Genomic DNA, 15,884 nt, shown 5'->3' on the forward strand with positions numbered 1-15,884 from the left:
TGAATATGTCCTATTTTAAAGCACCAAACTTTCTTTAAATTTGTTATTTTACCAAGAGCATTGGGTAAGTTGAACTTCTACAAATATCATTTTGGACTATGTAATCACTCTAAATTATAGTGTGGAAAAAAAAAATGGAAAGGCATGCATTCTCTACCTACCAAAACAAAAATAATTGAAAGCGAATGATAATGGTCATAATCTATAGAACTTTAGCAAACATACACCAGACAGTTTTGACACCTTAATATGTGTTCATCTCTTATCTGTAATCTCCAGCCTACTGTCCTTGATCCTTAATGACTTCTCCCCTTTCTCACAATGAAATGCAAATGATACACACCTCTAACACAAAACTTTCCTAACATTTCCACTTTGTTTTTCATCTTGAAGGCATCTGATAAGGTACCTTGTCATTTATTATCCATGGATACTGCTTATGTCTCCTGATATAAAGAGGTGCAAGATTTACTTTATCTATAGTTGTGATTATTACAACCACTGCAGAACATGATCCTAGAATTTGTTCTTATTCTGTCTTTGCTCCAAGATTTAAAAGCATTAAAATCAGTGAAGTCATGTATGTTTTATTGAATTCTACCACAAATTTATTGATCAGTGAGAAAAAAGTTGTGTTTAAACTTAAAAAAAATAGTTGCTGTATAGTCCAATCATTTTATTTCTTTCACTGTGATAGTCATATTACTGTTTCTGGCTTCTCAGTAATAATTTTTTTTGCACATTTGCACTTTATGTTGGATTTCCATGCTAATGAACTATAGAATTAATTTTACCACAATGAATGTACTCCACAGTCTTAACCTTTAAGATTTTTAACATTTGTTACAAACCCAGCTCGAGGATCTAAAGACAGGTCCCTGGGAAACTTCAGCCTTTTGCTAACAAGTATAGTAGGGTATAAGCCATTGAGTTTGGATACTTCAATGATCCTCTTTTCTGTGTCAGACCAATAGAGGTTTTTTCCGATCCAATCAACAGCAAGTGCATTGGGAACAGCTGTGTTATGTACTACCTAATAAAACAAGAAGTAAAAAAGTTGACAGTGTAAATCCCTAGAATAAGAACTGAGCAATCACTTCTTGATTTTTACAGAGATATAGAAGTCTATTTAAACATTAGGACTGGAATTTAGATAAGAAAAGAACAATTGACCACAATACAATTACTTACTCATTTGTGAGAAATTACCTAGTATGTAATTAGGCCCCTAGAAATTACACAAGGGTTTAAGAAATAAATAAATAAATAAAAATCTGCTGGGCAGTTTTAAGTTGTTGATCACATTTTTGTTAGAGTTTATCTACTCAGCCTCTTAAAATTTGAAACAAAATTCTTTCACATAAACACGCAAAGATTTATTGATATTGTTTATTTTTTACAGGTCTGGGGAGATACCAATAGCATTCACCACTCTCCCAACTGCCTTTGCCTATTTAAATGACAATAAGGAGGAAAAAAAATGAGAATATGCACTAAGTATTTTGAACCCAGCTTCAGGGAAGTAACAATATACTCATACAACTGCTGTTATCAATTCTAATCCATAATATCAAATATAATAAAAGTATATGCTTTGGATGGAACATATAATGCATATAAAATGACCAGCAATCATTGACCTATATGACTGGTGGTTCTGTGTTCTCAGTGCTTTCAGCACTATGTGAAAGAAACAATTAAAACTTGGTGCTGTATAGAAGTCAATATTTACATCATTAGAGACAAGAAAATGCCAATGAAAATGTAAAGTTGTCCTTTTCATAACGCTATCAATAATAAAGATACAAATAAAAGTGGCATAATGAACATTTGAAATTTTATAAATCTCTTGTAATGAAATGCAAGTCATATTTTACTCTTTTCCTTCCACATTTAAATTTGGAAAATCATCATGACTGACTATTTAAGTGAAAATCAGTGAATTAGTAGTTTCAAAGGAAGAAAGATATATTTTGTAACCTTATGTAATGACATTATTTAAAGTAGTAATGGAACAGTAGTAACAAGTTATAGAGACTTAATATGCTTTAAAAGTATTCAAATATCTTCCAAAAATATGAAGGTAACCAATAATTTTAAGTGTCTTATAATAAAATATATGATCAAGTTTGATTAATGTAACTTTCATGGTTATTATAAAAATTATCAAAGAATTACATTAGAAAAAAATCTGCTTATTTGTTCTATCTAGCCATTGGGTTAGCTAGGATCACTCTGCTTATCACTATTATGTACTGATATTTTATTGTATAAACCATTATTAAATATAGCCATCCTGAATCATTTGAACTAAACTTACTGGTTGTTTTGACATTCTATTTGCACATTTTAACATTTTATCAATATTTTAAAAATTTGTTATTTCCATCAAAAATTTTTGTGTGATATGGCTACAGAAAATTTAAAGTAACTGATGCATCTTATAAATTTATATGAATTTTAAAAATGAAAAATTCTTCATAATGTGTTTTACTGACTATTCAATACAAGTAATTTGATTCTAAAACTCAGAATAACATAAAAATAGTACTGAGTAGCCTATATCATATGACATGGGCTGCACATGTGGCAGGATTGTGAAAGAATTGTGATGCTATCCAATTAAAACATGCAGAGTTTTACCCAAATGCATTCAGTTATTTCCATCTGTAATAGGCTAATTTTAACAATATTCTCATTTTAATCCACATATTAACATTTAATTTTCTCTTTGAAATTACAAATTCTTTGACTCAACTTTCCTTTTTATCTAAATCCATACAATTGAATCTCAGGCACTGATCATTCAAGCTGAAAGCTCCCATCAAATTTCTAAGGCTGTGAATAAGGTTCTAACTTTTATTTACTCAATTTGATTTTTATCCAGTTGCAAATAATGATGTTATAATGAAACATAAGAGCAAAAATTATTATATTTTATAGTAAAGTATTTATTAACTACACTGTACAAATGTGAAATTGAAACCAACCTAATAATGTATGTGTAATACTGTATGAGTAATACCATTGTCATCAAATAACATTTTCTATTCAATTCAATCATACAGAGTGTTCAATAATCACATCATTGTAATATCTAGTTACCTTAATGTCACTTCCATTTAAACACATTCTATTTATGCGGCTGCCATTGGGTCGGCTAGAATCAATCCAATAGATGAATTCTTCTCTGTAATCAAAGTCTATAGCAATAACATTGTTTAATCCCTAAAAATAAAAAAAATAATATATTTTCAAAAATAGCCAATAGGAATCATTATATAATGCTTACCTTAAAATTGCCCTAAAGTTGTTAAGTCCCAGATTGTTTTAGAGGGTAATTCATGAGCAGTTTTAACAGTTTATAGAAATCACTATCTCCCTTTGAACCTAGTTATATTTGTTATAATAAATGTCATTTGTGACCAATTCTTTTACAAAATATTGTTTACATTTTTACTACATCATACATTCAAAAAGATACATAATTAATTTGAAATTATTTTCCAAATAGGCCATACAAATTTTGGAAAAGGAGCTAAAATTAAAAATTCCCACTTTAGGTTAATATTAAATATAAATTTGGTGCATTATAATCTGTTCTGTGGAGGAGCCAGAAAGACTATACATCTACATTGGAAAGTAGAGATCATTTCATTAAGATGAGCCCTGGATAGCCATTTGATGAGTATAGAAATTTTACTTTCCCCAAAAGTTTTGTCTCAACTACAACATAAATGAGCTTTCTTTTTTTATGCTTCAAATGGCTCCTTAGGCAATACAGTGTCATATTAGAATTTGAAAGTTATAACCTCAGGTGTGTATGTGACCAAGGAGGAACTGAGTAATCAACATCTTCTTATTCCACATGGTGGAAATGTGAGGAAATGACTCCCTTCAGACTTATGTTTATGCATTTTTAGCAGGTAGCAAAACAGAACACAAATTCAACTGATGGGCTTCTGGATGCTAAAGCCTTTTGGTTAGGCAGTTCTGCCATATGATTTGATTTGAAGATTGTGCAATGAGGGTCTGGGAATCTTCTTAGCTGTAGAATTGTTCAAAATGATTTCTTAGTTGTTCGTTTAATTCTGACCTATTAGTTAGGGCTCATGTATTTACTGCCTCAAAGCTTGAATAGCTAATTAATAAATAAATTCTGTGGTTTAAAAAATAATATTACAGACATTTGGCAAAGCCCCAAGAGATCATTGCCATGTCATTATATCTATTTGGGTCTTGCTTACCTTAAAATTGCCCTAAAGTTGTTAAGTCTCAGATTAGAGGGTTTTAGAGGGTAAATTTGTGAGCAGTCATAGTCTTATGGGTGGGGATTAGCATCTTGAGAGGACAGGTTTGTTTGCTTGGTTTGGTTTCAAGAAGGTGGGATAGGGAAGAAAGTGTCAACATCTATTTTCAAAATTTGGATTTTGATAATAATAGTAACACTGCCTTAGAATTATATAGTTTTTGTAAGATTCAGGCCAAGGCTAATGATAACTGATCAAACTTCATTTCTTCCCAAGGACAACGAAGACTAAGGATGACCTTTGTATAAAAGCAAGTCAGAGGAGGTTCTGGCAAATACAGTTTTGCATTTATTCTTCTCACAGCAGGGGTAAATTCTAGTATCAATTGTATTAAAATAGTAGACTCAAATCATGCACATTTATTTGGTTTAACATGAGCAATCTCTTTTTTCTTTATTTTCAGATTATAAAGATAAACTGAAATAGCCTAACCCAATAAAATCTCATACCTTAGGTCACTAACAAGAGACATAAGGCTGTAAATATGGTTAAGTGCAAATTTCTCATCAAGTCAAGATGAAAAAATATAAATATCTTTCCTACTGACAACATCACTAATCACAAATAATGACTATAAATGCTAAAAATAAAAAAGGGCAGCTAATATCCAGTCATGGATTCAAAAGATCCGTTGAAAACCTATTCACACAATTTTTAAAAATGGAGAACTCCTTAATTAAATGTACTTAACCATACATGTCATGGAATTTGTTTATGCAAAATCAATCAAGGTTCTAGAATATAAATTGAATGTGTTCCAGACAAGTTTGTAGAGGGCTTCATACATTCATTTCAATAGTATTCTACAATATCCTTTCTTTTTAAATGCTTTTCTCTCCACGGCAATAATGTAAATAAGTTAGGCTTGGCAATTCAGATTGTTAAATTAGAGATCTTTATAGGAAAAAGGTACAGACAAACTTGTCTCTAACTTCAGCAAAGATTTACCCACAATCCCCAGTCTTGGCAGAATTATCCTATTCCTTTTTTTTTTTTTTTTTACAATAATCAATTTAGATAATGAAAATCCAATTCCAAATTAAGCAAGTCAACCATAATAAATTAAAGCTGTAAATGCAGAAAAAATTGAAGCTCAAAATTCTGACATATCTTCCTAGCCAAGCTGGTCATTTTTCTACAGCTTTACCCTTAATCCCCATAGAAAACAGTGCAGTGCTCTCTTTGCAGAATCATATGCAAGTAACATTAAAACAGCCAGGGGTATGGTCAAAATAATGTCTGCAAACTGGAGTCATCCCCATGGTTTCAGAGCTGAAAATTGGTTTCATCAAAATCCTATTTGCTTTTTTCATTTCTGTAGCTGAAGATTTGCACCCTTTGGTTCAAGATGATTAATTTAGGAAATTGTGTTTTGTTTCTCTATACAATTTTACTAGACTAAAGGCACTGTTAGAATTGAATTGGGTAACATATTCAAAAGCTACTTGATTAATTTTCATTCCTAAAATTCATGCTATTAAAGCACAGTTTCTAAATATGGTATATGTATTTAAATGGTAGCTGGTCTTGCTTCAATTATGCTGTAGAATACATATGGTAGGAAAAAAATTCTACTAGTTATTATAATTTTCTGCACTAAAACTTCATGACATCATTACTGACTACAACAAAGAGAATAAACTCAAGAAATCAGGGTAAAGAATTCTTCCTAATGAGCTACCGATAAAAGTTCTAAACAATTAAGGCAAAGATGTTTTTTCATTTATTTTAGCTAAGAAAGAATGTGGAGAGATTACTGATACTGTTGTTCTACTTCATTCTGCATATGTAGACCAAATCTTTGGAGGGGAGGAATGGTTTCTACTGCCTCAAATTCCTTTAATATTTCTATAATGTTATGATGAAGTTGTGGTTAAAAATACGTTCCCTAACAGAACTGATATATTCCAAGCAGTCCACAGGCAAAACTGGACATAGGGCTTGTGTTTAGCTCCTTGGGTCTTTATTTCCTTACTCAGTGGTCACCATTAGCAATCACTTTCCAAAGACACAGGTGTTCACAGCTTCATGAGCTTTCTCATCTTCCTCACTTCTTCATTCCCATAAACACTACGCTAAGAAAAGTACCTGAAGCTCATCCCACCTAGGTACTCATGATTTCCAATAGCCTAAAATGATACCACCAGGAGAAAAAGAGCTATATTAAAGTGTACATTAAAGTGGTTCTGTTGTAGAAAATAGACTTCAATGATGCATAGAGGAAAAATCCTTTTGTTCCATTAAAAACAATTTTTGATAACACATTATCTGTGAAAGACAACAAAAGGGCTACCAGTAGAAGTGTCTTGAGTGAAAGGATTGAAAAATAAAGCAAGGTACTGTTACTGAAGCTCTGTTAAGGTTCTTTTATGAAGACAATGAATGTTGTTGCTTGTATTAGTTAAGCTCATTGTTCAGCTGAGCATAAAAATAGAGTATTTGAAAGTGATAACTTTCTTTAAACTGATAAAGCACAGTCTAAAAAGTTAGAATGCTAAAAAACAAAACTATCAAATGCTAAAAGACAAAACTAATGAATAAATAAGTTAATAAATAAATAAGCACATCCTTTTTCCAGAAACCATACCAGGAACTTAATCTCTGACATAGCTAACTTTGAAGATAAAGAGAGGCATAGAGGGGTGTATAAAGACATATTCCAAAAGAGAGAGTTTTCAATATTGTATAATTTTGATATAAATTTCAAAGCTGATTGTACAGGGAAAAAAGTATTAAATCAAGTTAAATAATGTAGAAAACTATTTGGGCAGCAAACATTTTTCCACCTCAAAGGAGTTACGCATACTTGAACTTTTTTCCGAAGTATTTCTTTCATATTATTCATATCTCAAAGAGATGATTGTCCAATTCTTATATTTTAAATAGATTTCTGTTTAGTTTTTATAAACAACATGAGGATATTTATATTTTATCCAATCTCCTAAGGATCCATAATTAAAGAGATAAGCAATATAATACAGTAGATGTTGATGACACGCTCCAGTCTCAAGAACAAGTGTCTCAACCTCACAGGCATTCAGGAATAAGGGAAGTATACATGTTTCAAGCACATGGAAAATCTGAGACTCCGATCAACTGGAAAGCATGGAATGTAGGTCAATGTGGCAGCTGCTACACAACTTGGATTGTGACTAATAAAGAATGTGAGCCTAGCACGATTATTCCTTTCTTTTTTTGGTGGGGGGGCGTAACCGGAAATACACATTTTCATGTGAAATTTTTATTTTCAACTTGTGACTTAAAGGAGGACTAGGAAATCCAACTGTCAGGCCAAGTCAATATCCCACTAGCTAGTGGATATTTGCACTTAAACTAAGACTAAATCCTGAAGCAAAATGAATGAAACTCTCACAATAGCAGTGGAGGAATCCATCAGTAAGCGGCAAAAATAATTTTAGTTAAGTAAGCCTTCTTTATGTTGCTGAAAATACACCACATGAATGATGTTCTTTGTTTATACCTTACACTGGGATAAACATACTACAAATTCAAGAAATAACCTTAATTTTGGTGCATTTGTTCTAGACAGGGTTTTCACATATTATGTCAGTGCTATACAGTTTAGGGAAAAAAGAAATTTATAGTAGAACACATACAAATTAAATCCCTCCAAAGAAAATATATCTCTTGATAACTACAAATATGCTATAACTAACTGTATGTGATTTGTCTAGTTCATGTAGCAATCACTCTAGTTTTAATTATTTAATTTTGAACTATTTCTACTGCAGACAAGAAGGAAAAAAAGTTGAGGTAAGTAATTCACGGTTGTCTTCACTATTTGAAAATGGAAATCATAACTTTTCATCTCAAATAACATATCAATAAACACTGAAAATAGGACCATCATAGTTTATAACCAGGACTGGATTATAATTACACTTTGCTTCCCAGCTAATTCCAAATTTAAAAGTGAGGTATCATCAATCCTGTTTGATTTACTGGTTCTATGAACAGGAAGTTGAAGTACCTAGTTAAGGTACTTTTAAGTCTCAAGAGGAAAATCAATTTGGAAATCAATAAATACCTTAAAAGAGAATTTTATGTTTTCTTGAATCTAGCTATTTTTGAGGTAGTTTTTCCCCCTGCCTGAATTATATTTTGCTATCTTTACTTTCTTTGATGTTGCATGTGATATGGCAAATTGGGAACATCACCTGCTCATCACAAGCAAAACAAAATTTATGGAATCTTATATAGGTACATGCATGTATCCTAAATAAGTTCTTTACAGATTCCAATTGTTAGATATTTCTACAGCTCTAATGCATACCTGGAGTTTAAGTGTTATAAATCATACTGGGAATGTCATACCTGTTTTAAAAGTGTGTAGTTGGAGCCATCAGTGCTAATTTTCCGTATCTCATGATGATCAGCAAGAATTAGAAAAGGTTCTTCATCTAAACATCAAGACAAAAAAAATCAGAATTTTAATATATATTATATTTCACGCTTTCAGATTAGTTTAGCAGCAATGTGAATTCAAATGTAGTGTTTTTCTGGTAAAGTAATTGTTTAAAAAATACTGAACAATCTAGCTGGTAGGAAAATTAAAAAGGCAGTACACAACCAGGCAGTACAGAAAATCTCGACAATTCTAAGTGCATCTCTGTCTTACCCCAGTTTTTTTTTTGACATCCAGATAATTTATTTTGTATTAGTGGAAAATATCTGCTGTTACAATATGATTATTTTCATGAATTTCCAAAAAAAAAAATCTATGCTTATCTTAGGAATCTACAGTACACCTAAACCATTTCTATGATCAGAAAATTCTCTTGTGTTAATCAACCAACTAATGCTCTCAAAATGATCTGGGTGAAAATCAAGTTTATCACTGCATGCATACACTCTTCTATTTGCCCGAGGGCTCTCTTAAATATTTTCTGAATTCCAGGTTCTATAATCTCTGTTAATTTTGTCTTTCCCTTAAGTCTTATTTTTAAATTATTTAAAAGTCTTTATTTTCTTTTTAAAAGCATGTCCAAAGTGTTTTATTACCTTATGCTTTTAAGAATTTAGGAAAGAGCATGGTAAAATTTGATCATACTTAATATACTGGAAGATCCTCTTAACCGAGTTTGGTTTTCTTCTGAATTTATTTGGAAATAAAATGAATTATTAAAGAAAATAAATCTAGAGGGTTTCACAGTTTAATTATTTAATTATACATTTGACTAATTTAAAATCAATTTTACCATATTCTCAATTGCTATAATTCTAGATTTTTTTCAAAATTTTTAAACATCTTTGTTTCTAACACTCATTTAAATCCTTTTTTTCTGCCAAATAAGCAAACCTAATGTTGACAAAAGTTAGAAAAAAATACTTAAAATGATAGTCCCTTCATATAATTTAATGTAGATGTTATTATAAATCATGTTATAGAGTTATCATCCTGTTTATGTTTAAAATTTTTACTTTTCTCCCTTTGTCTTTTATTTTCATAGTTAATATGTAATCTATGAGGTATTCTATTATGTTTCTGCACACACTATGTCACTTATGTTGGATACAATCCCTAATCTATCATTCTAATACTCTTGTTGAAGCCAAATTGAGACTCAAAATACTTCTCAACACAGAATTAGCTCTCATGTTGAAGATGTCTTGCCATCTCTGTCAATATATTTCTTTTTAAAAATTTATTTATTTATTGTCAATATATTTCTAAGTTATAAATATAAAATTAACCGTGCTCTACTTCAATACTTAGACAATTCTGTTCTTACAACTTAAATACATTTCATTTTAAAAATCTGGTCTCTCTTTAGCACATGATCTATGCTTCAAGAAAATATTCTTATATTCAAAATTATTACTAGTTTTAATTATAATTCTAATAGAAAACAACTATGGCCTGGATACATAATAAAACAAGATGCAAATTGCAATCATTAGCATTCATTTTCTCTACAAAATCCTTTATGAAGGTTTAAAGTAATGGGAACATTCACTGTTTTTGAGACTTTATCTCTCCTTCTTGCCCCAGGTTACTAAATGCATCATGTAGCAAGCATTAAACTGGCCGAAAGCAAGGAGGTTGGTAAATCAAAACATTGGCCTCCAAATAATCCTCAAATTGATTCAGAGAATATTATTACAAGAATAAATACAATAGTATAAAAATTGAAGGGAGTGAATGTTTTTCTTCACGATGTGTAAAGTTTTAACTAGTTAAAAACTCATTTTTAAATTTATGTTTTTGATACCTATTTTATGAAAGTAGTTGAGAAAGCATCTAATGTTTTGAATATTGTCACTGACATACATCTATATGAGAAACTGGCAAAAGTATTTGATTAATTATACTTGGAAATAAATGAAAGGGGATAGGATTCCCCTTACTCACCATTTTTTGCCCATTGAACAGTCATTATCATGTATTTCTTTGTATCATTTTAATGTGTGTGATTTCTCCCCTAACGGATAGCAATATTTTTAAAGTTATAATTTACAGATTCACACACACTGCTTGGAATACAGGATTAATAATATTTGCTGAATCACCTGAAGAATTCAAATAGTTTTATATGATGATGTATTACTGCTATTGTTGCTTCTTATTATTGTTAAACCCGTTGTTCTCCTTGGCATGTGTTATGAGTGTGTGTGCTATAGGGAGAATGAAAAATATTACAATTGTCACAATAATCTTTTTAACAATCTTGGCCAAACTTGCTCCCAAGAACATGTGATTCAGAAGGAAGCTGTGCTAGAGATAATTATTTTTCTTGAGAGTACTCTCAATATCTAGAAAGCACTTAATAATTCACAAGATCATAATGCAATGTTATTACAAACAACATCATATATACAGCATACAAAATCAAAATGACAGACTCCTGTCTGGTGGAAAGTAAAGAAGAATCTTGATTTCTCAGCAACATCAAAGAGAAGTGAATTCAGTAAGAATGCCTATAAAGTTAAAGATCCAGATGTGTAACTAAGGTTGGATCAGTGGACAAGTACAATTCGATACCTGAGAGTGATTTGCAGCCATTTGGATTATCAGGTTGTATTTCATACCCATCTGTACAGAGGCACTTGTAAGTCCCATAAGTATTGATGCATTGCTGGCTACAGGGAAATCCTGAAGAGCATTCATCAATGTCTACACATGTTTTGCCATCATTCTTCAGTTGGAATCCAGGCCAGCACTTGCACTGGGGAAAGAAAAACGAGCATAATCAATTCATATCATTGTCACTGTCTTTTACTATTGGATATCCCTTTAGCATGACTCAAGCAATAACAGCTCTTAAGAATAGATGAAGGCAAGTCTAACTGTCTCCCAACAATTAACATTTAATAAACATTACATATATTATGTAAAGTTAGTTTAAAAAGCACTATCACAAATAACTTCATTTAATCTTTTGAGGTTGACAAGATTGCAAAAGTTAATTGATATCACTAAAGTCATGGGGTTGGAATAGCAAAACAAAAAACAGAACCACGCTTTCAAATTCTTTTGTTTCTTTTAATGATCATGCAACTTAATTTTTATGTCACATCTGTTATTCATTACAACGTTATAGAAATCTGTAATGTAGGTCTTATTATCCTTAGTTAGCTGATGAGAAATCTGAAAGCACAAAGGTGACTGTCTAGATAAAGTTCATCTAGTTCTATTCTTACTTCCTGTCAAGTGGCATCTGAGAATTATTATTACAAAAATGAACCTATATTAGGCCAAATAATTATGTTTATATTAACCTTTATTAAGACTCTTTAGTGGCCTTTAAATAAAAGAAGTTGTGGATATTGAGTAGAATGTTGAGTTAAGAAGGATCTCTGAGTTGTTAGACATAAATAGAGCTGTCCATAGTAAATGTTTCATAGTCTGGATAATCTGGATAATTTATTTTAGTATGAAAGTGACGGCAGAGTTTTGTATGCATTGGGAAAGTATTATAGTGATATATGTCTATATTATGAAGCAGCCAACACACATTTAGGAGTGGAATCTTTTTTTTTTTTTTTTTGAGTTGGAGTCTCACTCTGTCACCCAGACTGGAGTGCAGTGGCTGCTCCCGGCCACCGCAGCCTCGCCTGCTGGGCTCCAGCGATCCTTCTGCCCCAGCCTTTCGAGTAGCCGGAAGTACAGGCATGCGCTGCCACGCCCGGCTGATTTTTTGATTTATTGTAGAGATGAGGTCTCGCTGCCCAGGCGGGTCTCGAACCCGCGGGCTCAGGCAATCCACTCACCTCAGCCTCCCAAAGGCGCGGGGAATCATTTTTTAAGTACAAGAAAAGTGTTCAGTACTTGGAGGAAAAGCAAAAAGTAACATCAACTTCATCTGAAAGTACTAAAAGAAAAATAAATATCTGTCCCTAAGTAAAGGAACAAGAAATGAAATCCATTAAACTTCTAGCACTTTCACATTTAACATTTTACACAAATGCTTATCTAATAATATTCAGCAATTATAATGGACTTTTTGCCTCTCTAAAACCCACTAGCAAGTCAGTGAACAGAAATGAAAGCAAAAGCCAAAGCTTTATTTCCCAAACTCCCCTTATCATAGCTAAGTTTGCGATAATATCACTATACTTGAGAAGATCCATCCTGCCACCTGTATTAATTAGTAAGCCAGGAGTGCCTGGTGTTTACACTGTAGCAAAGAAAATGAGATACTCAATGCCATTGAACTGTATACTTAAAAATGATTAAAATAATGAATTTTATGCTATATATTTTTACCACGATTTTTAAAATAAATTTTAAAAAGAAAGCAAAAAATTTGACAGGATATAGAAGTTATCATGGGAAAGGACTGGAAATTATATCACGTGACCATAGGGTCAGAAAGCCAGAGGTCTGGTTAGTAGATGCAGAAAAGTGTTAAGGGTCACTTTAGGACAAGTGAGAGAAAACTGTACAGAATATATTGAATTTATCTAAAACAGAATTTTAAGAAGATACAAAATAGTATCTCTGTTTTAAAGCAGCTCCTGAAAATCATTTTGAATGCCTAGTGTCAGGCTTATAGAAGTACTAGTATATCAAGTGCATGCCTAGGATAAAAACATACTTACAAAAAATTAAATTTTTCAAGGTAAAACTATTTAAAGTTACTGTAATATAAAATTATTATATAAACAGCAGTTTAAGATTTACAGTGTTTTAAAAATTTTATATATTGAAATAGAATATCCATAAAAAGACACTTTCTTTCCCAAGACATTAATCTTATAGTATCAAAAAGACTTTGATCCCAAATATCAAAAGCCATGTGTACGAAATTCTACGTGAATAACTTTCCAAAATTGAATGAAAGAAAATAATAATAATTTTCATTTTTAGAGATAAAAGATGTGAGATGTGTCCATATTTAATAGAAAATAAGTTTATGTATTTATTTATTTTGCTTTATCCACCTTTTTATTCTATTTGTGCTCAGAACAAAAATAAGTTGAAAACGTTTTGTCACTTAAAAAGGCCATTTTTATGGCAGTGGGATTTGTATATATTCAGTATCACCTTAATGTTTCTCACTATTCAAAATTATTTTGCATTTTTATAATTTCTATTAATTTTTACAGGAAAATATAGCTACCAGAAAAAAAATCCAAACTTTTCCTACTACTCCAAGGAAAATTTTTTTGTAGCTTTTCAAGTTACACTTGACAAATATTATTTTATTTCTAATGTATACATAAGAACTTTTTTTCTCCCAGAAGTACATTTATTTTTACATGGTAAATTATCCTTCCTATCAAAATAAGATTCTTGCTTTAGTTAAATGTTATTACTCCCTTTTGAATAGTTAGACACATTGTATTTGTTTTACAGCAAACGTGTAAATTGTTCACAGTCCATAAGGTCTAAATTTTGCTTTTGTAAGCAATTTTCATTTTATTGCAGAATTTGAAGCATGATTTCTTGTCATGTTCTGCTGATATTACAAGGAGAAATAGGTTACTGGTTAGTTTCCCCCATTCCCTGAAACAGAGAAATCCATTAGCTGACATTTTTTCCCCAAAATAGTATAAGCACATTGTTGCACTTAGGTTTTTTATTAAATTCCCTATCAATAAATTGTCATATATAGGATATATATTTGTGTATATAGTATATATATATATATATATGTATATATATATGTGGGTGTGGGTGTGTGTGTGTGTGTGTGTGTGTGTGTGTGTGTATGTGTGTGTATCAACACAGTAAGTCAAATATGTGGTTTGAACCTTTGTTTAAATCTTTAATTTATGATTCTACCCTTATCTTGAATTTTTGTACTGGTCTTATTCCTTCAACAGATGTTTTATTTTTTTCATTAGTTTTGACATATGTACATATTTAAGAACATTCACAGAAGTTCTGTCAGGTATATCATACACTCACCTTTTGAAGAAATAAATTTTTAGCTAGAATTCGCTAGCTAAAATTCTTTATTTTAATTAGATTTCTTCATTCTATGGTCCCTTCAGATGAGACAAAGTGAAAATGCTCATATTTTAAAGGTATCAATAAACAAATATTTCTGTGTGAGGAGTTTTTCAGGGTAATTAAAACAGTAAGATTTTTGCACGGTTTCTGGATAATATCTTCTTCAATCAAAAATAGTTTTTTAAATATGGTAAGACTGTGCTAAGTATTTATTATATAAATGCATTTTAGGTAACAGTAAACCTTATTTTTGATGTCATGTCACAAGGTGTCTACCTGATATTCTATAATTTTTTATATTTGACCACCAAAATTGTTATGATAGACATTTATATGCATAGTGTAAACACAAAGATATCTATTTGAAAATTTACCACTAGGAATATATACATACAGGCATACATCACAGGGATACACAAACCTAGACGGTGTTATACCCCTACACACCTAAGCCAGGCTACAAACCTATGCAGCATGTTAATATACTGAATGCTGCAGGCAATTGTAACACGATGATAAGTATTTGTGTATCTAAACCTATCTAAGAATACATTTAGAAAAGGTACAGTAAAATAAGTATTATCATCTTATAGGACCACTGTCGTATATACAGTCCATCATTGATGAAAACATCATTGACGAAAACATTGGCACATGACTGCATATGTGAAAGAATTAAATAATTATTTATAAATCTATGACTTAAAATTTTAACTAGTTACCTGCAATAATTCTAAAACACATTCCCTGATGTATTCAGGAAGCATTTCTGTGTCGATTGCACATAAGTCACCAATGATATTTCTTTTCTGCTTCATTGGTCTTTAAACTATTTACTGTCAAATTGATTATTTGATGCATACTCATCTCCTTAAGAGATGTCTTGGTTCTTTTGTTTCCTTCTAACTGTAACATATTGTTTGTAAATGAGTCCGAGTATATTTTAAGTTTGTAAGTTTAACCACTTCTTAATACAATATTAGGTGTAAAACATTTACAAAAAATATATAGCTATCTTGGTATTTTTATCTCTATTTTATTGCAGGAGAAAAATGATTATTGTGGTTCTTAGGTTATAGCCATAGGCAGTAAAATTCTGATAAAGTTAGCTGAGTTAATTAGAATAACAAAAGTTCAGATTAAAAATGATTAGC

General features: G+C 31.0%; 1 protein-coding gene across 1 annotated transcript in view; it reads right to left on the reverse strand.

Annotated features, from left to right (window-relative positions):
• The window catches only part of LRP1B (LDL receptor related protein 1B), a 1,912,798-nt gene that overhangs the window by 247,303 nt on the left and 1,649,611 nt on the right, over positions 1 to 15,884 (reverse strand). The window contains exons 56-59 of the mRNA XM_008055101.2: positions 11,314 to 11,497; positions 8,646 to 8,731; positions 3,106 to 3,228; positions 852 to 1,033 (exon numbers count right to left, since the gene is read on the reverse strand). Coding sequence (XP_008053292.1) covers positions 852 to 1,033; positions 3,106 to 3,228; positions 8,646 to 8,731; positions 11,314 to 11,497 — 575 coding nt within the window. The remainder of the gene's footprint in view (positions 1 to 851; positions 1,034 to 3,105; positions 3,229 to 8,645; positions 8,732 to 11,313; positions 11,498 to 15,884) is intronic.

This window comes from Carlito syrichta, unplaced genomic scaffold (genome assembly GCF_000164805.1).
Source record: "Carlito syrichta isolate Samal-C Ts95f unplaced genomic scaffold, Tarsius_syrichta-2.0.1 Scaffold301673, whole genome shotgun sequence".
Taxonomy (NCBI): Eukaryota; Metazoa; Chordata; class Mammalia; order Primates; family Tarsiidae; genus Carlito; species Carlito syrichta.